The following is an 18795-nucleotide window of genomic DNA, read 5'->3' as shown; positions in this document are numbered from 1 at the left end:
CTGGGCAGCAGAGGATTAAAAAATGAGATAGCTGATACTTTAATGAATGGCATTCAGCACTATTATTCCAGAAATGGTAACCTAATTTCTTTTTCTATTCACTGAGTTAGGGATATTTCGCTGAAAATAAATAGGTTCTTAATGGAAATTGTAAAAGTGGTTATGGACAGTAATGGCCATTACAATGCTTGCAATTTTTCAGCAACAATAAATGTAATTTGGTCGTAAAACTCAAACTTCATCTGGAGGGGGGAAAGAGGCAGTGGAAACATATGGCAATTGTTACTGTGAAACACAGCACTGCCATAATTATTAATTTTGGGGAATATTCCCCTCTACATCATGATTTTGAGATTTAATGAAGTCTATCACATATACAAAGAAATATTCACCAGAAAGTATGCTAAGATATGTTTTAAAATAAATATATGATTAACCTAAAATATAAACAAGGGGGTGACTAAACAAGTTCACCAGCACTACTTTATATTCTGCATTTATATACTTTGCAAGCCAACATTTTCATTAAGGTTAATTATGAAAGGGGAAATGAGCTTAATAATAAGGATTTTTTGCTTCTGCAATACTTCATTATGATCCACCTTATCTTTATTGATTAACTTGCCATAGAAGAACATGAAAGCAGCACAATATGCTAGTTTGTCATCAGTTCTATTAAGCCTTTGCCTAAAGAGATGGAACTTAAAAATGAGTTTAATTAAGGAAACAGTGAAGCATTTCTATCAGCTGCTACTAATTAACAACACATAGCAGGCATGCTTGGGTGAAGAAAACATGTATCTACCACTATTAAAAACAGATTCATTTATATTGCAAACTGCCCTGTGATCCTCGAATGAAGGGTGGTATATAGAAATCTAATAATTAGCAGCAGCAACAACTGCATAGGTAATAATTCAGACAACAGACAACCACTGGCAGTCATCTTTGAGAATTCCTGGAGAACAGGCGAAGTCCCGGCAGACTGGAGGAGGGCAAATGTTGTCCCTATTTTCAAAAAGGGGAAAAGAGAGGACCCAAATAATTACCGCCCAGTCAGTCTGACATCAATACCAGGGAAGATTCTGGACCAGATCATTAAGCAAATAGTCTGTGAGCACCTAGAAAGGAATGCTGTGATCACCAATAGTCAGCATGGATTTCTGAAAAATAAGTCATGTCAGACTAACCTGATCTCGTTTTTTGACAGAATTACAAGCCTGGTAGATGAAGGGAACGCAGTGGATGTAGCCTACCTTGATTTCAGCAAGGCATTTGACAAGGTGCCCCATGATATTCTTGTAAAGAAGCTGGTAAAATGCGGTCTTGACTATGCTACTACTCAGTGGATTTGTAACTCGCTGACTGACCGAACCCAAAGGGTGCTCATCAATGGTTCCTCTTCATCCTGGAGAAGAGTGACTAGTGGGGTGCCACAGGGTTCTGTCTTGGGCCCAGTCTTATTCAACATCTTTATCAACGACTTGGATGATGGACTCAAGGACATCCTGATCAAATTTGCGGATGACACCAAACTGGGAGGGGTGGCTAACACCCCAGACCTTGACAGATTAGAGAACTGGGCCAAAACAAACAAGATGAACTTTAACAGGGAGAAATGTAAAGTATTGCACTTGGGCAAAAAAAATGAGAGGCACAAATACAAGATGGGGGACACCTGGCTTGAGAGCAGTACATGTGAAAAGGATCTAGGAGTCTTGGTTGACCACAAACTTGACATGAGCCAACAGTGTGACGCGGCAGCTAAAAAAGCCAATGCAATTCTGGGCTGCATCAATAGGAGTATTGCATCTAGATCAAGGGAAGTAATAGTGCCACTGTATTCTGCTCTGGTCAGACCTCACCTGGAGTACTGTGTCCAGTTCTGGGCACCACAGTTCAAGAAGGACACTGACAAACTGGAACGTGTCCAGAGGAGGGCAACCAAAATGGTCAAAGGCCTGGAAACGATGCCTTATGAGGAACGGCTAAGGGAGCTGGGCATGTTTAGCCTGGAGAAAAGGAGGTTAAGGGGTGATATGATAGCCATGTTCAAATATATAAAAGGATGTCATATAGAGGAGGGAGAAAGGTTGTTTTCTGCTGCTCCAGAGAAGCGGACACGGAGCAATGGATCCAAACTACAAGAAAGAAGATTCCACCTAAACATTACAAAGAACTTCCTGAAGTAAGAGCTGTTCGACAGTGGAATTTGCTGCCAAGGAGTGTGGTGGAGTCTCCTTCTTTGGAGGTCTTTAAGCAGAGGCTTGACAACCATATGTCAGGAGTGCTCTGATGGTGTTTCCTGCTTGGCAGGGGGTTGGACTCGATGGCCCTTGTGGTCTATTCCAACTCTATGACTCTATGATTCTATTAACAGGGAATTTCATTATGTGCATTCTGATATAGCTTGAAGTCCATGGTTTCCCGTTTCCATTTCTTTTCCCTTTTATTAGTGTGATTTCACGACTCATTCTTTTAAAAGTCTGCAAATTATTATTTTATTTTTTTTAAAAAAAGTCATTTTAATTGGATTCTTCTGGGAAATTGCATGTGGAGTTTGAATGGAAATGCTGCCACAGAACTCAACAAGTTAAGTGGCAGTTTTCAATCTTTGGTAAAGGATTCTTTCTAATGATTGTTACAATTTTGCATATTACTTGGCTTCAGTGGAATTTATGCAGCCTAACCATACATGGGATAATAGCCAATATTATTATTTTACTCATAGCTTTAGAGTTTTCTCAGGAGCCTTGGTGTTCCACCAGTTTCCTTAGAAATTGACAAAGAACCCCAGCATTTTATACTCAGAACTGTCTTTTAAGTTAAGTCTATTGAGGCAAGATATTGAAAAACTGTTTGAAATTAATGAAGTCCTTTGCTTTTATCCATGCTGTTATTTGCATATCCTTTTGGCAAATTGGGAAAAAATACATAGTTCTTAAATTGTAAATGTTCACTTCCGGGGGGGAGAAACACTCTTCTAACAACAGCTGCAACCATCCTATTTGCTAATATGCTGGGGACGCCCTTCTGTCAATCATATTCAAAGTCCATCTTGCCTAGTATTCTGCCTACAGTAGTGGAGAGCTGGCTGTCCTGGGAAGATCATATTTGGAACATTAAGAATCGATTTGTAGCTACCATGGAAAATAGACAATGACTGATCAGCCGTCCCACATGAACTTGCCTTATCCATTACTAAAACCATTTAAACTACTTGACGTCACCACATCTTGTAAATATGAATTCTACAACTTAAGTTATGTGTTGAGTAAAACATTCCTCATCGCAGTAATTTGGTTCCATCTGCAAACACCTCTGATTTTGCATAAGTTGTGAATGAGCAAGTTAAACAGCACAAGCAGCATCCTTCTAGCAGGAAAACAATAACTCCACTGCCCAAATGCCTTTTGGGATGGTGGTGACCCCTCATTCCCATTGCACGGTCAGAAGTAAAAGACACAGTAGTAGAATTCTGCCATTCCATCAACAGGAACTACTGCCAGTGGCTGAACACCAACAGCACAAGAAGGAAAAATGGGTTCAAGGAATGGTGGGGAAGACTGGTTCTTAGTTGTAACTCTATTCTTGCACAGAGATCAGATTTGCTACTGATGTTGCCATAACGTTACACTTGCAAAAGAGGTAGCATTTTAGAACACCTTCAGTGAGATCAATAGAGTGCCCAAAATAAATGCCCCACCACCATTGCCTTCACTGTCCCCTCCAAAAGGATTCTGGCCACCACAGTATACAATCAAGGTACAGAATGTGGAGTATACAAAGACTGAAATAAGGAAGTTAGATCTCATATATCAATATATGTGTCACTGGGCTGTATCACTGGGTTGTATCCAATGCATAACACTACGGACTCATCCATACTTCTGGTTGTCCCATGCCTAGAAATCACATCCAAGTGGTTTTCTGCTCTTTAGCTCTAAATCAGAACAAACAGCAATTTGCGGGGGGGGGGGGGATGAATTGCTGTTTGTTCCAACTGAGCACTAAAGAGTGGTTTTCTCCAGGGGAAAACAGTGGGACAAGGGAAGTTGTCACTTAATTAAGGTTACTGAGGGGCATTCCTGCACTGGCAGAATATTGTTGCGCAATACAGTGGTACCTTGGGCTAAGAACTTAATTCGTTCTGAAGGTCCGTTCTTAACCTGAAACTGTTCTTAACCTGAGATACCACTTTAGTTAATGGGGCATTCCGCTGCTGCCATGCTGCATTGCACGATTTCTGTTCTCATCCTGAAGCAAAGTTCTTAACCCAAGGTACTATTTCTGGGTTAGCGGAATCTGTAACCTGTAACTTGAAGTGTCTGTAACCTGAGGTACCACTGTACAACAAGAACCAGCATCTGCTGGTGTAACTGTTGCACTGGATTTCTTTGTTGTGGGACTCTTAAACTCTGCCAGCACAAGGCCTCTTGCCCTGTGATGCCATGTCTAGAGAACTAGGATCACATGAATGGAAACATGGTGAGGGGTCACTTTGCATGAACAGCAAACCCTAACAGGCAAGGGCCAAGTGGCTTAGATCCTGTGGAGAAACAATAACCTTATGAAGTTAAAGTTATAAATTCATTTGTAAGGATGTTGTTCTAATGCAAAAAACTGGCAGATTGGCAGTTTCTGGTGTGCAACTGAAACTTGTTCCTTCGTTTGTTTGTTTTGTTTTGTTTACTTTGCTATCAGTTTGGCACTGCTATGCAATGATGGCATAAGCACTTGATGGCATAGTGGGCCCATGAGATCACCTTGTGTGCCAAAGGCTTTTGGGATCCCTAGCTGCACCACCACCTGAAATATTTCCCTAAGAGCTATTTTTGATCAGAAAAAAACCTCACAGGTTCACCCTGTTCTTCTTGGGTTTGTCTCTTCTCTGCCATCATCTTTCTGTACATACCATAAATAAATCATTACACAATGAAAGCAGTGAGTGACTCAGGTTTAAAAGGAGTTTTCTGAAAGAGACAGCCTCCCATGGGATTATCTGTGTATGTGGAATCTTTAAGTTCAGTTTATGTTCACCACTACTCTGCTGCTCTTCCTATATTCTAGTAACATCTAGTGGCAGCAAGAATGGGGGGGGGGGGATGTTTTCCTTCTTTCTGACTATTGTCAGCACTGAAACCTGTTGCCTCAACCTTGGTTTGAAATAAAGGCTCTCTTTGGACACATCACCAGCACTAGAAATGTGGATCAATTGTAAATGCTCTAAACTACTATGTCCTAAACACTGAACTTTGAAAATTGTAGTTTTGTGTTGGAGGGAGAAATTGCAAATAAAAAAAATTAAAAGAATCACAATATGTGGAGGTGGGGAGCCCTAATATTTGAACTGGTTTAAGTGCCCAGTGTAGCTGCACTTCCTGCTTTTATATTAGATAAACAAACTATACCAAAAACATGGGCAAATTTTGAACATTATATCAGGGCATTATCGACCTGCAAGATTTAGATTCAGATGCATCAAGAATCTGGAGGATGTTTTCATATATTCAAACATAGAAACTAGTAATATTGATATGGGCAAGTATTTTTCTTCCTGTGCCCAAGAAGCAAATTAGGCTTCTTGCTACCAGTAGTATGGTGTATATTATTGTATGCCTCAAGAAATTGCCACATACAGGAATGAAAAGACCATCAGGCCATTGAGAATTGTTTATAGTTTGTTTATTGCATTTATATCCCATCTTATCTCCAAGGAGATCAAGGTGGTGTGCATGGTCCTCTTCCTTCTCCTATAAAACCACAACAACCCTGTGAGGTAGGTGATGCTGAGAGGCAGTGACTGGCCCAAAGTCAGCCAGTGAGCTTCATGGCTGAGTGGGGGTTTGAATCTTGGTCTCCCAGGCCCTAGTCTAACAATCTGTTGCAGAACAAAATAATATGATTGCTGAAGTTCTGCATGTAAACTCCTAACTATGCATAGAAATTAATCTCCTCGGAAACCCACATGGAACTATAATGCTTGTCTGTGGTTAAAAAATGCCAATCCAGAACAACCTGCATTTACACCTAGAAAGTCTACATCTCTTATCTTCCACAGCTGAAGTCAAAAAGTTTTTCATGTTTTAAAGGCAGCAGTAGTTTGAGGGTCTTGCTGATTTCTCCTCAAATGGAACAATTGAGCATCCCTCAGTATTCCTGTGGAATTCCTGTGGACCTTTTCAACGATGTTTTAATTTTGAGTTAATTACCTTATAGTCATTTGAAATATGCACATTTTGCATTTGCATTGTTAAAACATTGGGTTACATGTAGTGCTAAGGAGATTGTTCCATCAGCACAAGCTGTTTTGCATTCCCAGTGAATGATTCCCCCCTTCTATTCTGAGGGTTCTCCCAACCCTCCAAAGCAGATTTTGGGCGTGAGCTATGAAGGAGAGGACAGGAGGAAGTCACATTGCGCCATAGCTGCCAACTTTTCCCATTTTTTAAGGGAAATTCCCTTATTCCAAATAGGATTCCTCACAAGAAAAGGGAAAAGTTGACAGCTATGCATTGTGCTAGTGTGAATTGCTGAACTGCCTTTTACATCAATGCTTATATAAATAAATATTCACTGAGAGCTAATGGTATCCACAGAACAATGTACAGCTACGGAAACATCTCATATTTTACTTTAAATGGGCTGCATAGAACTAGGCTGGATACACACACACACACACACACAATTCTGTTGGTCGAAAGCTATAGAAAGAAATCAAAACGTTTTACCACCAGTCACGGAAAACACCTCCCACCTGTAGTGCAGCAACAGCAGCAAACCATATTTTGTGTACTGTTCCACAACATAAAGCCTGAACTGAAAACAACTGGAGCAGTCCCATGGGCCACTAAAATATATCACCATGATATAAACTTTATACCATAGTTTGTGAAATGATGTATATGGCAGAGGTGCTGTGGGCATTGGTATTGATAACAGAAACTGAATATGGCTATCTTTCATTTTACAAAAGTGCTTATTCCAATTTATTTCCATTGTGCTTCTTGAAGAAGAAAAAAAAAGTCTCACACCAAGTCTGATTTGGGCAACAGACTTGCAGATGTAATGAAAAATCCCAGCTTCACATCTGCAGCAAGACTCAATTATATATTGCCCCCACTTAAAGAGGGGACACATGATATCAAATGCATCACTGCCTATATTACAGTGGTACCTCGGGTTAAGTACTTAATTCGTTCCGGAGGTCCGTTCTTAACCTGAAACTGTTCTTAACCTGAAGCACCACTTTAGCTAATGGGGCCTCCTGCTGCCGCCATGCTGCCGGAGCACAATTTCTGTTCTCATCCTGAAGCAAAGTTCTTAACCTGAGGTACTATTTCTGGGTTAGCTGAGTCTGTAACCTGAAGCATATGTAACCTGAAGTGTACGTAACCTGAGGTACCACTGTATTATGCACAAGATATGGGAGCTCTTCCTTTATGTATTGGCAGCATCTGAATATCCTTATGACTTTTGGACAGAAGATGAGGAAGTCTGTCCATTGTCTGCCTCAGTAACGTCCGCCTGAATGAGTGAGGCTGCTACTAAGGTCATCTAACTTTGTAGCTGGCATGCTGTATTCCGGGAATCACCCACCAGTAAGCTCCAGAGACCTCACCACAGATAAGGTCTGCAGTCCCTTACTTCACACCCTCTGCAGGAAAAGAACTGTCACTAAGAGAGCACATGTGGAAGAAAATCACCTTCCCCTCAGCCCCTTCTTCCAGCCTGTCTCTGGATCTAAGCCTATGTAATTTCATAACCTTGTGATCAGAAACGGAGCATTTATTATTGATGGTGTGCTTTATAGTATATTTCTATTCTAAGAAACGTAGATAGAACATTGACGGACGGTTACCTGCAAGGCCACACGTATGTGAACATTCTGACCAGGCGGACCACTCAGAGAACTGGCAGCTGACGACGCATTCCACAAGGCAGTCAGCAACCATTTGTGCAGGGGTTTCCAAATTTAGCTGTAAGCAAACAGAGAATGAGTTACTTGTCACCAGTGGCTGGGAAGGAATGAAAAATGCTTCTAGCTTTTAGCAAGCCAACACCCATCTAAATGAATGAAGGTGGCTTGCTTGGGTACGCCACCCCCCTCATAGGTGTTCCAGTTATGCCGCTAACTGCACCTGGACTGTGTGGTCACAATGTAGAAACACTCTTGCTGTGCAATCCTATACATGTCTACTCAGAAGTAAGGCCCATGGACTTCCAATGGGGCCGATTCCCAGGTGGTCACAGCAGGATTATAGAATTGTAGATTTGGAAGGGGTCACCAGGGTCATCTAGCCCCTCCCCCAGTGCAGGAAACGTTCCCAACATGGGGCTCAAACCCACAACCCTGAGATTAAGAGTCTCATGCTCTATCGACTGAGCTACTATGAGTGGGAAAACTGTGTCCTTCCAGATGTTGTTGGGCTTTGGTTCTCATCCATCCCAGCCAATATGGTTAATGAACAGTGATGAGGAGAGTTGCAGTCGAGCAACATCCCCTATCCTGGCTTTATAGCCTTGTACTGTATAACTCGTGTGTGTTGCATCCACCTTGCACATTCCTTTCAAAGACAAGGACAATAACAGTGGCAAAACCTTTGAAAGACCACTTGCTAGTCACTCCTGCATCTAATGAAAAGAAGAATTAAAAAAGCCAATTGTGTAACACGGGTGTAGGCCTAAAATTTTTTCAGGTTTTGCCCTAAATGTGTCTTTCTTGGGTTTTGGATCCTGAATTCTTCATTCCTACACAGGCTACAAATGAAGATCCTAGGACTGCAATGAAACCATATCTAGAAGATTCAGAATACCAAGCTGCATGGTAACCAGACAGCAGCAAGAGGAATAAATAATTACAAAGAAAATTTCAACTCATTTAATGAGACAGATGAGATTTTTAAAAAACCAAGCTTTGCTGGAAAGCCAGATTCTGTCCTACATGGCACAAGTCCTACATGGCACATCCTAGTGATATACATGAAACCTCACCTGCTCACAGTAGGTCATAGCCACGACTTTTCCATCACTCCGAACACAGCTCAGAAGGCGATTCCTAATCCCTTGTCCACAGGTTGCATTTTCATTTAGCTGGCATGTGCTCCAGTCTATAAGAAACATCAGCATTTAGTTATGCCATCAACTGCTGGAGAAATCTTTAATTTCTAAGCTTGATGAAACTATATTTGCTTGATAGGAGCATATAGAAGTCAAGGAAAGTGGTTATTATTATTATTATTATTATTATTATTATTATTATTATTAAATTATGCCTAGTCACCTATGGGCAATCTGAAGTGCCCCTGAAAAATAACATTCCCCCTGAGTATACTGCAAATTGTCCAGTGGTGATAAAATGTAGGATTTAAAAGCAGTCCATGCATTATCAAGTTCTAGACTGTCCCCTGGATAATAAAGTTATAACCATTTTCTGAAGTATTACTGCTTCAAAGCAAAGCTTGTCACAACCTCCAACTGAATTTTGTCTGACAAAGCAAGCCATGTTTCATTCTAAAAAATAAAGTGCTTTTGAAACATTAATGTCTTCTTCAAGCCAGTGTAAACAATTTAAAGAGGCTGTTGATCTTTACTGTATCATTCTGCAAAGGTAATGTTGAAAATGACTATAAATCATAAGTAATTGGAAGTCTCTTCCATCTTCAAAGTGTAAGTAAAAAGATTATTCACCAAGGTGTTGTGCTTTTGCCTCTCAATGCTCTTTAAAATGTTCAGTTTGTATGGATGGATGTGTTTTCCATGCTGGTTACCAGAATATGAAAATCAAGACATATTCTTTCCTATTGACTTTTGAAGAATTTTCTAAACATACACACAACTTCATAGCTAACTTCACACCAAATTAGATGTAAAACTCTTGCATATGTGGCATTCCCCATTCATTTCAATGGAGGAAAGTTGTCTATATACACCTTATTTTGCATGCACAGAGATTACCCAATGTTACAATGAATGGAAAAATCTAGTACTGGCTTTTGATTCTGCACTCTATGCATGGGAGTGGGTTTTGCACTAGGACATCAAGTTTTACTTCTGCTGAATTTATCAAGAGGTGATGGTTTCATTTGCTTCTATGCTGTTACATGCCTATCTCTATGGAGAGAGTGCACCAAAGTGATACACAGCAGTGATCCTAAGGTAAATGTTACTGAAATATAATGTTTTGTAAAAGCCCTAATGGAACACATACCCCATTTTTTTTGAATCACCAGCAACATCCTTATTTAATGGTCAAAGTTGGACATTTGAATTTTGCCTCTGCATAAACCTTTACAACCCACTTAGGACTCCCCCCCCCCCAAAAAAAGAAAACTTAACAAAAATACTCCTATTTTATTTTGTCTGCAGTTCTTACTTCAGGACAAAAACTTGACAAGCTTTGTGGGGACTTAGCCTGCTATTTCCACCCATACCACGGTCTTGAACCACATCAATGCCCTTGACGGTTGCTATTTAGAAACACTTGCACATACAAATATACATAACATAATATGTTATTTTGAATTCAGTAGGACTTATCTTTAAGTAAACATGCATGACATTGGGCTGTAAGGAGACAGTAACTGAAAACACAGGTAATAACAGAATTGTAGCTAACGACTTCTAAATGCAGGCAAGCTTCTAAATGTTTCCTGGACACATGCATATATTTTTAATTGGGTTTTTTCCCCCATAAAGTGTGTGTCAGGGTCCAAAGTACTTTGTTTTTCCAAAGCTTCAAAAAACTAACATCTAAATAAAGATGGTAGACAATTATATGCCTCGTCAAAGGGCAAGGACTTGGCCTAAGTCACCTAACAAGCCTTAGGGTCTCTAATGCTCAACCACTTTGCCATCACCTCTCTCCACTTCACATACAGGCATAGCACTAAATTCTGTTCCAGCAAAAGTGAGGGGTTCTTACCTGTTAAATTGTAGTGAAACTGAAAACAATTTTGATTCAGGACACACGGTCGCATTTGTGAACCATCAGGGCAGGTCTTGGGATTTAAAGGAGACCTTAGTACATGCCGAGTCCGTGTTTGCATTATATTGGGGTCACATGCCTAGGGGGGAAAAGAGTTAAGATAAAGATTAAAGGTATATGTTGAAAGATGTGTATTTGAATTTTTGTTAGCAGATCTTGAGTGATATCCTAAGTAGAGGGAAAGGACTGTGTTATACCTGCTTGTGAACAGAAACAGTCAATGGAATATTCTCTTGTATTCCCCATCAAATCTGCTCATCAAATTCTCTAGCAATAGGGGGAAATGCTACATCTGTTCTCTTTCATCAACTTTCCATGCTATACTAGAGAAGGACTGGGATTCCTGATGGTATTAGATCAGGCACCCCCAATCTTGACCCTCCACATGTTTTAGGGGCTACAACTCCCATCATCCCTAGCTAACAGGACCAGTGGTCATAGATGATTGGAATTGTAGTCCCAAAACATCTGGAGGGCCAAGTTTGGGGATGCCTGTATTAGATGGTGTCTGCCTCAGAAAACATCTCCCATCATTCTCAAAAATCAGTAAGAAGTCACATTTCTATAAAAGTCAGACAGCAATAGAACACACACATTTTTTTTTTAAAAAATAACAGCCTTTTAGTGTAAAAGAAAATTGGATGTAGATTTATTGAAAAGTAATGTGTGTTAGAAGTTGCAAATATGTTCCAACCCGATCAGCAGGAAGACAATAGACTCAAATCAAGTTCCATTGACCACTGACCCTGTTAAACAAATCAAATTCATTTTCTCAATGCATGTGCCTACTTTTTCTAGCAATGAATATATGTAAGCAAAGAACTATTAGATTGGAAGGAGCCAAAACTCTAGCTATTATAACCATTACCATTAAAATGATACACTTTTCCTACTACGTAAATGAGGAACTAGTAAACCTCCCCAGTTAAGGCTTTCTTCAGGAGATGAACTAAGAAAGAGAAACTGAGACATGAAAGTTTCACATGGCTGTGGGTTGGGGGAAGGCTGGCAGACTGAACATGTCATACTGTTACTGATTTAATGTACATAAAGTTCAATTAATAGTTTCTTAAACTCATAAATAGATGAATATTGCAAGCAGTATTGGGTGTCAGACCATATGTGGCACCCTTGGGAATGTGGCTTGGATGAAATGGGAATAATCCAGTTCTTTTCGTTACCTTGAGAGAGGATATGTGCCCATGTGGGGAAGGTGTAAATGCTACAAATGTTTCTTAGCCAGCCACATCGGAGGAAGGCCAGCTAAAGTTCACTGATGTGGTTTAACGACCAGCTACTTTGCAGATTCAGAACAGGTATAGTGCACCTACCTAAGACTAACCTATCTCATTATATGGCACTCTCTTCAACAAAAGCAGCAACCCTAACACACTGAAAAAGAAGTTGAGATGCACCAAACACAGTCAGAATTGCTTCCAAGCAACCTGTACAGAATTGCTGCTTCCTGCTGCTACTATTGCAATCAAACACGCCGAGAAATGGAGAATTCTTTGTTATTGCTGTATACAAAATATTAAGCTGATTGTCCTGTTAAACATGGTTATGCCTCAGAGTACCTTGTTGTAGGATGAGACATTTTGCAGATGACCCCTTGACTGGCCATGAGAGATCTTGCCCGTCGGCTGGGGTAAGAAGATGAGGAATGCAACATGTCCCTGTCTGCCCCAGGACACAATTGCATGGGGACCTCTGAGCAGCGGCCAAGTGAATAGGCAGCAACTCCAGTAGTTCAATAGCTTTTCGGAAGCTCATAAAGGGCAATTATGTCAGCATACACTTGTAAGTGTCTTAACCCACTACACTCCATCATGATGGTAGTGACACTGGGGCTAATGGGGGTTACTTAAGTGATTAAGAATGGCAGAATTATGCCATAAAATAGTGGCAAATTCTAGACCGTTTGACATCAGTAGCAGCACTGTTATTGATTCCAAGTGAAGTGAAATGAGACAAGTGATGCAGAGTAGAGCAGGGGAGAGATGCTTCTAAATACTGAAATAAAATCCACATAAAAAGTTTAGTTAGATAGCCTTGATTATATTTAACTGATGGTAATGAGCTTGTGCCTGCTCACTGGGTGGGGGAAAGGAAATCAAAGGACTTTTTTTTTAAGTGCCATGAGCTGGGCAAGTACTGTAACAAGAACAACACAAATACTCTCTCCCCCACCCCCCAAATATTGAGGATTCTTTCAGCAACGTCCTTCCATAAATCACATTGAGGGTTCTATTTTTCCTATTTAAAAGCTCATTAACTACAGAGGCAGAAGTGTTATTTTTATTTTTTTAAAGAGCACATGCTTTTATTGCCTTGTAGCTGTCATCAAAGGCAGAACTTGAGAAGAAGAGACAGGCAGAGTCAGAGGATGAGAACAGACTCATTTTTCCTCCTGAATATTCAGCTGAAGGCTTGAGCCATTACAGCTCAGAAGTTAAATTCTGCTGTGGCTTTAGCCCAATATATTTCTGGCACAGCTCCAGCTGACTGCAGTGCATATATTTCTGCACCCTACCCTATAAGAAAAGCAAGACAGACAATAGAGGCTGGTTCCAAGTGTTGGATAGCTCTTGGAGAGCTGCCAGGGAGATGCAGGCCCCTGTTCTCCCAGTTAAGCAAATGCCATCAGGTGCTTACAGTTATCTATCACCTTGTGGTATAATTTCACACAGAAAGGAACCTTATTGAAACCTCTGCTGCTACCTGGGGTATGGTCACCCAGATACATTTAAGGTAAGCCATTACTCTTAATTACCTGAAAACTAATCCCATTGCAAAGTGTTTACGAATCGTTTATTACCTTTCATGCAATTAATCTGATTGTTTGTCCTTGCAGGCAAGAACTGTAGCATAAATGATTTGCCAATAAAAATCAAAGAGAAGTATCTCGCTAGGTGCTCCCAATTAAGGCTCTACTGCATTTGCTTTGCTTTGTTAAAATCAATCATCGTGCTGCAGGAAGGAGAGAGGGCCCAGCTGCTGAATGACCACTTCTGGCTTCTTTAACATGAAAACATGCACTGACAACGGTTCCATGGAGAAAAAGAAAATTCAAGGAAAAGGAGCAAATCAGAAAAAATTAAGACAACAAAATCTCAACTTTTAAAACTGAAAAATAGAAAGACTAAAAGCCCAATACATCCATGTTCCTGACAGAAGGCAAAGGGCACTCCCCACAAAAGTGTGTTTGAGTGTGTGTGAGAGAGAAAACACACATAGGGAACAGCTGCTCCTTCTGAAGACCCCAAGCTGGGGCAGGACAGGTGAAAAACACCTTGACAGTGAGGCATAGTCGCTAATGGTTTGCAAGGTGAGTGCCGCTTTGAACAAAGTTGCTTTCCTGCTCTTTAGGTGTGTCTGGTGGTAGCTTATTACCATCAGACACCAGAAGTGGGGGGAAATTAAAACACAGTAACAATGCAACACTTTTTGAATACCATCACTAAAATAAACAACACTGGCATTCTTACTAGGCCTGTTACTGGGGTTGCAGGAAGAATTATGGAACCTCAAAAAAATTCACCTGCACACCTGCATTTCTATATATGCTAGAGAGCCAAACATCTTGAAGTAACCTTCAAAGAAGTGAGAGAGCTTGTGGGAAATCTCCAAGTGCTACTTCAAATGTGGATTTTGATATACATTTGGATCGCATGCTTAAGCATACAGTGACTAGTTTTAATATCCCAGTTTGTTTTGGGGTGCAAGTAACTGAGCAGAAAGATTGGGGGGAAGCCCTATTCATTCAAACATGGAACATGCCAAGTTTGTTTAACTGTAGGGTGGTAGTGGTAGTGGTTACAGGGCTATGTGAGCGAGTCTCATCACCAATGTGCCTAACAGGTGTGCTCCCACCAACTGTGCATTCGGCACATGTCTAAAGGGACTCTCTGTGCATACCAATGCATTGTTTGTTGTTACCTTACATTCATATCCCACTTTTATTCTATCATAGAACCCAAGGCACTGTACATGTGACTCACAGGTGCTCACTCATCCAGACACTGACCAGATCCAGACCTGTTTACTCATGAGTCTTGAGACCACACACTGGAGCCACATGCATTGCAGCTCCTCTGCAGAAGAGGACTTCCCTGGCCCTATCAAAGCCACCATATTGAGTAGCTCCACATTGGTACATGCAGTGATCATCTTTTCATGCATGAACATGATGTGTTGCCAGCTGCCCCAATTAATTAGTCATGTTTTACCACACACACACTGCAAGATTTAACCCAGAAATATGTTTGGGGACCAAATAGAGAAAACACCAGAAGTACATTTGTGAGGAAAGAGATCTACCTAAAAATGCTCTTTAAGTACTGATGTGTTGTGTACAGTACTATCTAAATACCTTCTCTGTGAGCAATCTGTAATTCTTCTCTGTCTAGTTTTTCACAAAGCCCTCTCAACTGCTGGCTACAAAGGTTGTAGAATGCTCACTGTCCCTGCAATTTATTGGAATGCTTGCATATGGAACCAGGAACATGATGTTTAACAAGCTATTCATAATGAAATGTGCAAGTCAAGGCTTGTGCTGCAGAAAATGCTTTTGCAGAGAAGGGATTTGACCACTTCTAACTGCTTAATGAACCATACAAAACAATCTGCATGCAGATGTGAACACCCAGTGTAACAATTTCATAAGCTATTTACAACATGAGCTCTGGTTTTTAACAAATAAATAAAAAAATAAAAATAGATCCACAGTCAAATCTATAATGGCATTTTGAACTTTCCTGGGTCCCAGCAAAAAGCAAATCTTACCCAAAGGACAGGTATATATGTGTGAGACAGAAAATCTATTCATATTCAAGCTTTTCAGTGTTACTATATAACATTTATTAATATTGTGTTTGGCCAAGAGTGGACTAATATTAATACTTTTGCAATCTTCATGACAAAAATTGTGCTTTATTACATGTCAATTGCAGTTACAGTCACTTACACAGAAGTAGCTTCCACTGAAATGAATGAAACATACTTCTATTCAATTGCCCAAATCCACAGAGCTCTGCCTGGGTGGAGATCACCCAATATTTTTCTGTTGTAAGAAAGGCTCCACCATTAGGAATGGGACCAATGTGAAGCACTTTGGGTACACTGAAATTGCATGGAGCTTTGGATAGTGTCTGTTTTACTTGCTTATTGTTGTTCTTTCAATTTGTATATTTGTATATTGTAGTAAGAAAAATGCAATATATCACGATTAAAATAAAATAGAAAAACACGTAGAATTCAATACCAAACTCTCCCAATTGTTCTTTCTGCACAGACATTGCAACTTGCTAGATCAAACAACCCCATCCCTGCTTCCTCCACACACTGTTCTGGGGGTTCTCCTGACCCTCCCCTGGGACCAATTTCAGGGGCTGTTTGGAATAAGTCGGGGAAAGCCCCACTATTAAGATTTAGGTAGGTATACATATGACAGGAGGCGATCTTTCATGTAATCTGGTCCCAGGACAATCACATTTTATAGGATCATGCACATGCATATGCAGCTTGTGTTGAAGAAGTACCTACATGTGTGGTAAATGTCTTACAAAATACTTATAATAGTGAACGTGTATATGTATGTGTACACACACACACACACACACACACACTGAGGCAGTGAAAGAACTCTAGAAATACATTACAGCAATCTTTCCTTTTGGATCAATGCTAGGTTTTATCCTCAGTGCAAGAACCCCAAAGCATGTTGCTGCATTTTCTTCAGGGAAAGAGAAAAGGCTGGAATAATAGATCTTTGGGGATTATAGGAGCCATAGAGACCAATGGTGCAGCCTTTCCCAAGCTGGCTGGGGTTGATGGGAGCTGTAGTCCCAAATCTCTGCAGGCCACCAACCTAGGGAAGGTTGCCATAAGCTGTGACTGCCATAACTGAGCATGAGAGAGGCATAGAGGTTTCCTGGGAAATGTTTCCAAGAACAGGATCATATTGCAGCATAAGTGTCGCATTAGTTCCTGCAGCAAACCTAGAATCACAGAATTTTAAAGTTGGATGTACCTCGAGGGTCATCTAGTACAACCCTTTGCAGTGCAGGAATATTTTGCCCAAGGTGGGGTTTGAACCCATGACCTTGAGATTAAGAGTCTTATGCCCTCCTGAGTACAGTGGTACCTCAGGTTAAGTACTTAATTCGTTCCGGAGGTTTGTACTTAACCTGAAACTGTTCTTAACCTGAAGCACCACTTTAGCTAATGGGGCCTCATGCTGCTGCTGCGCCACCAGAGCACGATTTCTGTTCTCATCCTGAAGCAAAGTTCTAACCTGAAGCACTATTTCTGGGTTAGCGGAGTGTGTAACCTGAAGTGTATGTAACCCGAGGTACCACTGTATACTATTTTTGCTGTTTGTTTGTAAGTTCCAGTGCCACAGCCATTCAAGTGACTCTGTAAAAGTGATATTTAAGAAAACGAATTAAGCTACTAATCTCGTTTCAGTTTGGAAAAATTCAGATTTATGACCCAAAATACCCAGGGGATGCAGTAAAAAAAACAAAAACAAACCACTGACATGTGAACCTGTGTCTTTCTTCTGTTTTCAGAGTCATCCATCAAATAATTCAGGAACTTATATCTGATTTATGAAAATCTAAGCCTACTTGATATGCATATAAGTCCACGAAGCTGTGGCTGATCCACAAGGAACAGTAGCATTTCTTCTTTCATTCTGTTCCTTGTGCTATAAATTTACATAATTAAATGAACTGTTATCAAACCCTCCTGAATTAACTACTGTAAATGTTAACAGTTGCTGAGAACAAGGAGGCCACTCAGATCTGCTATTGGGGTTATCAATTGTTGCAAGCAAGAAAGCTGACAGCTGATGCAATATATCTGAGATAATTATTTCAGGGACTTGTAGCGCAACTTGCATATTAAGCTCAGTTTAAGAATGCTTTGACGAATTCAACTGAAGTCAATTAATTACATTTCCAAGTCAGATGAAGACGGAGTCAGGACACGACAGGTACTGCTATGTTACTTCAATGGTGAATATTTAAGGGGAGACGATAGCCTTTCAGTTGTTTGTGAATAAGAAGCAATCAAGTGATGATGTGTGAACACACCATTGTCACTGGAATTAATATGAAGCCTCTGAAGAAAAAGGTGCTTCGCTTTAATTTGCCAATGTTTATTGAAACAGACAAGATGTGCATCCAGTCTGGATAGAAGAATTCCCCAGCTGGTCCTTTGGTAGGAAGAAGGAAATGGAATATTTGACTAGATTATAAATAATACAAGAAACAACTATACTAATGTGGCATAGGTAGGGCCAAGATGGATGATATGTTAAATGTGTGTATGAATTTGATGCATCTGATTTTTATTATTTAAATAGCAAGAGTGTAAGGCCCTGATAGGGCTGTAATTGGTCACATGAGGAAAGGGCAGTTATCCCTTTCTCCACATGACCCAATCTTTAACCATCAGAGTCCCAGACCTTCTGCACCACCCTAAATACTAAAATTCTGTAACTGAGCAGTTGTAGAGAAGAAAAGCTGCAACCTGATTAGCAGATTGTACATGTAGCACCACATAGCAAATCTCATATACTGTCAGCTTTAACAAACTCAGCCAATTTATTGCTGGCACATTCGAAACATTTTTGTTTAAAACAGTTTTTCCCCAGACCAACACATGGCTATTTTTGCCTTTGCTGAAGTATGTTTATATCAACAATGTGGTTTTTTTTCCTCATTAGACTTGCACAATGTCATATCCATGATATTGGTACTACACAGAGATTTACAATGATTGGTTTCCCTCACCCTCCCAGT

General features: G+C 40.3%; 1 protein-coding gene across 7 annotated transcripts in view; it reads right to left on the bottom strand.

The window, feature by feature from the left end:
- The window catches only part of THSD7B (thrombospondin type 1 domain containing 7B), a 452267-nt gene that overhangs the window by 14238 nt on the left and 419234 nt on the right, over window positions 1–18795 (bottom strand). For all 7 annotated transcript variants that reach the window (XM_079993005.1, XM_079993004.1, XM_079993009.1 and 4 more), the window contains 3 exons: window positions 10925–11066; window positions 8995–9110; window positions 7862–7979 (listed from right to left, as the gene is read on the bottom strand). In XM_079993005.1, coding sequence (XP_079849131.1) covers window positions 7862–7979; window positions 8995–9110; window positions 10925–11066 — 376 coding nt within the window. The remainder of the gene's footprint in view (window positions 1–7861; window positions 7980–8994; window positions 9111–10924; window positions 11067–18795) is intronic.

The sequence above is a fragment of the Podarcis cretensis genome (genome assembly GCF_951804945.1).
Source record: "Podarcis cretensis genome assembly, chromosome: 1".
Taxonomy (NCBI): domain Eukaryota; kingdom Metazoa; phylum Chordata; class Lepidosauria; order Squamata; family Lacertidae; genus Podarcis; species Podarcis cretensis.
The sequence above is the reverse complement of the archived record's forward strand: the minus strand, read 5'-3'. Positions and strand labels throughout refer to the sequence as shown.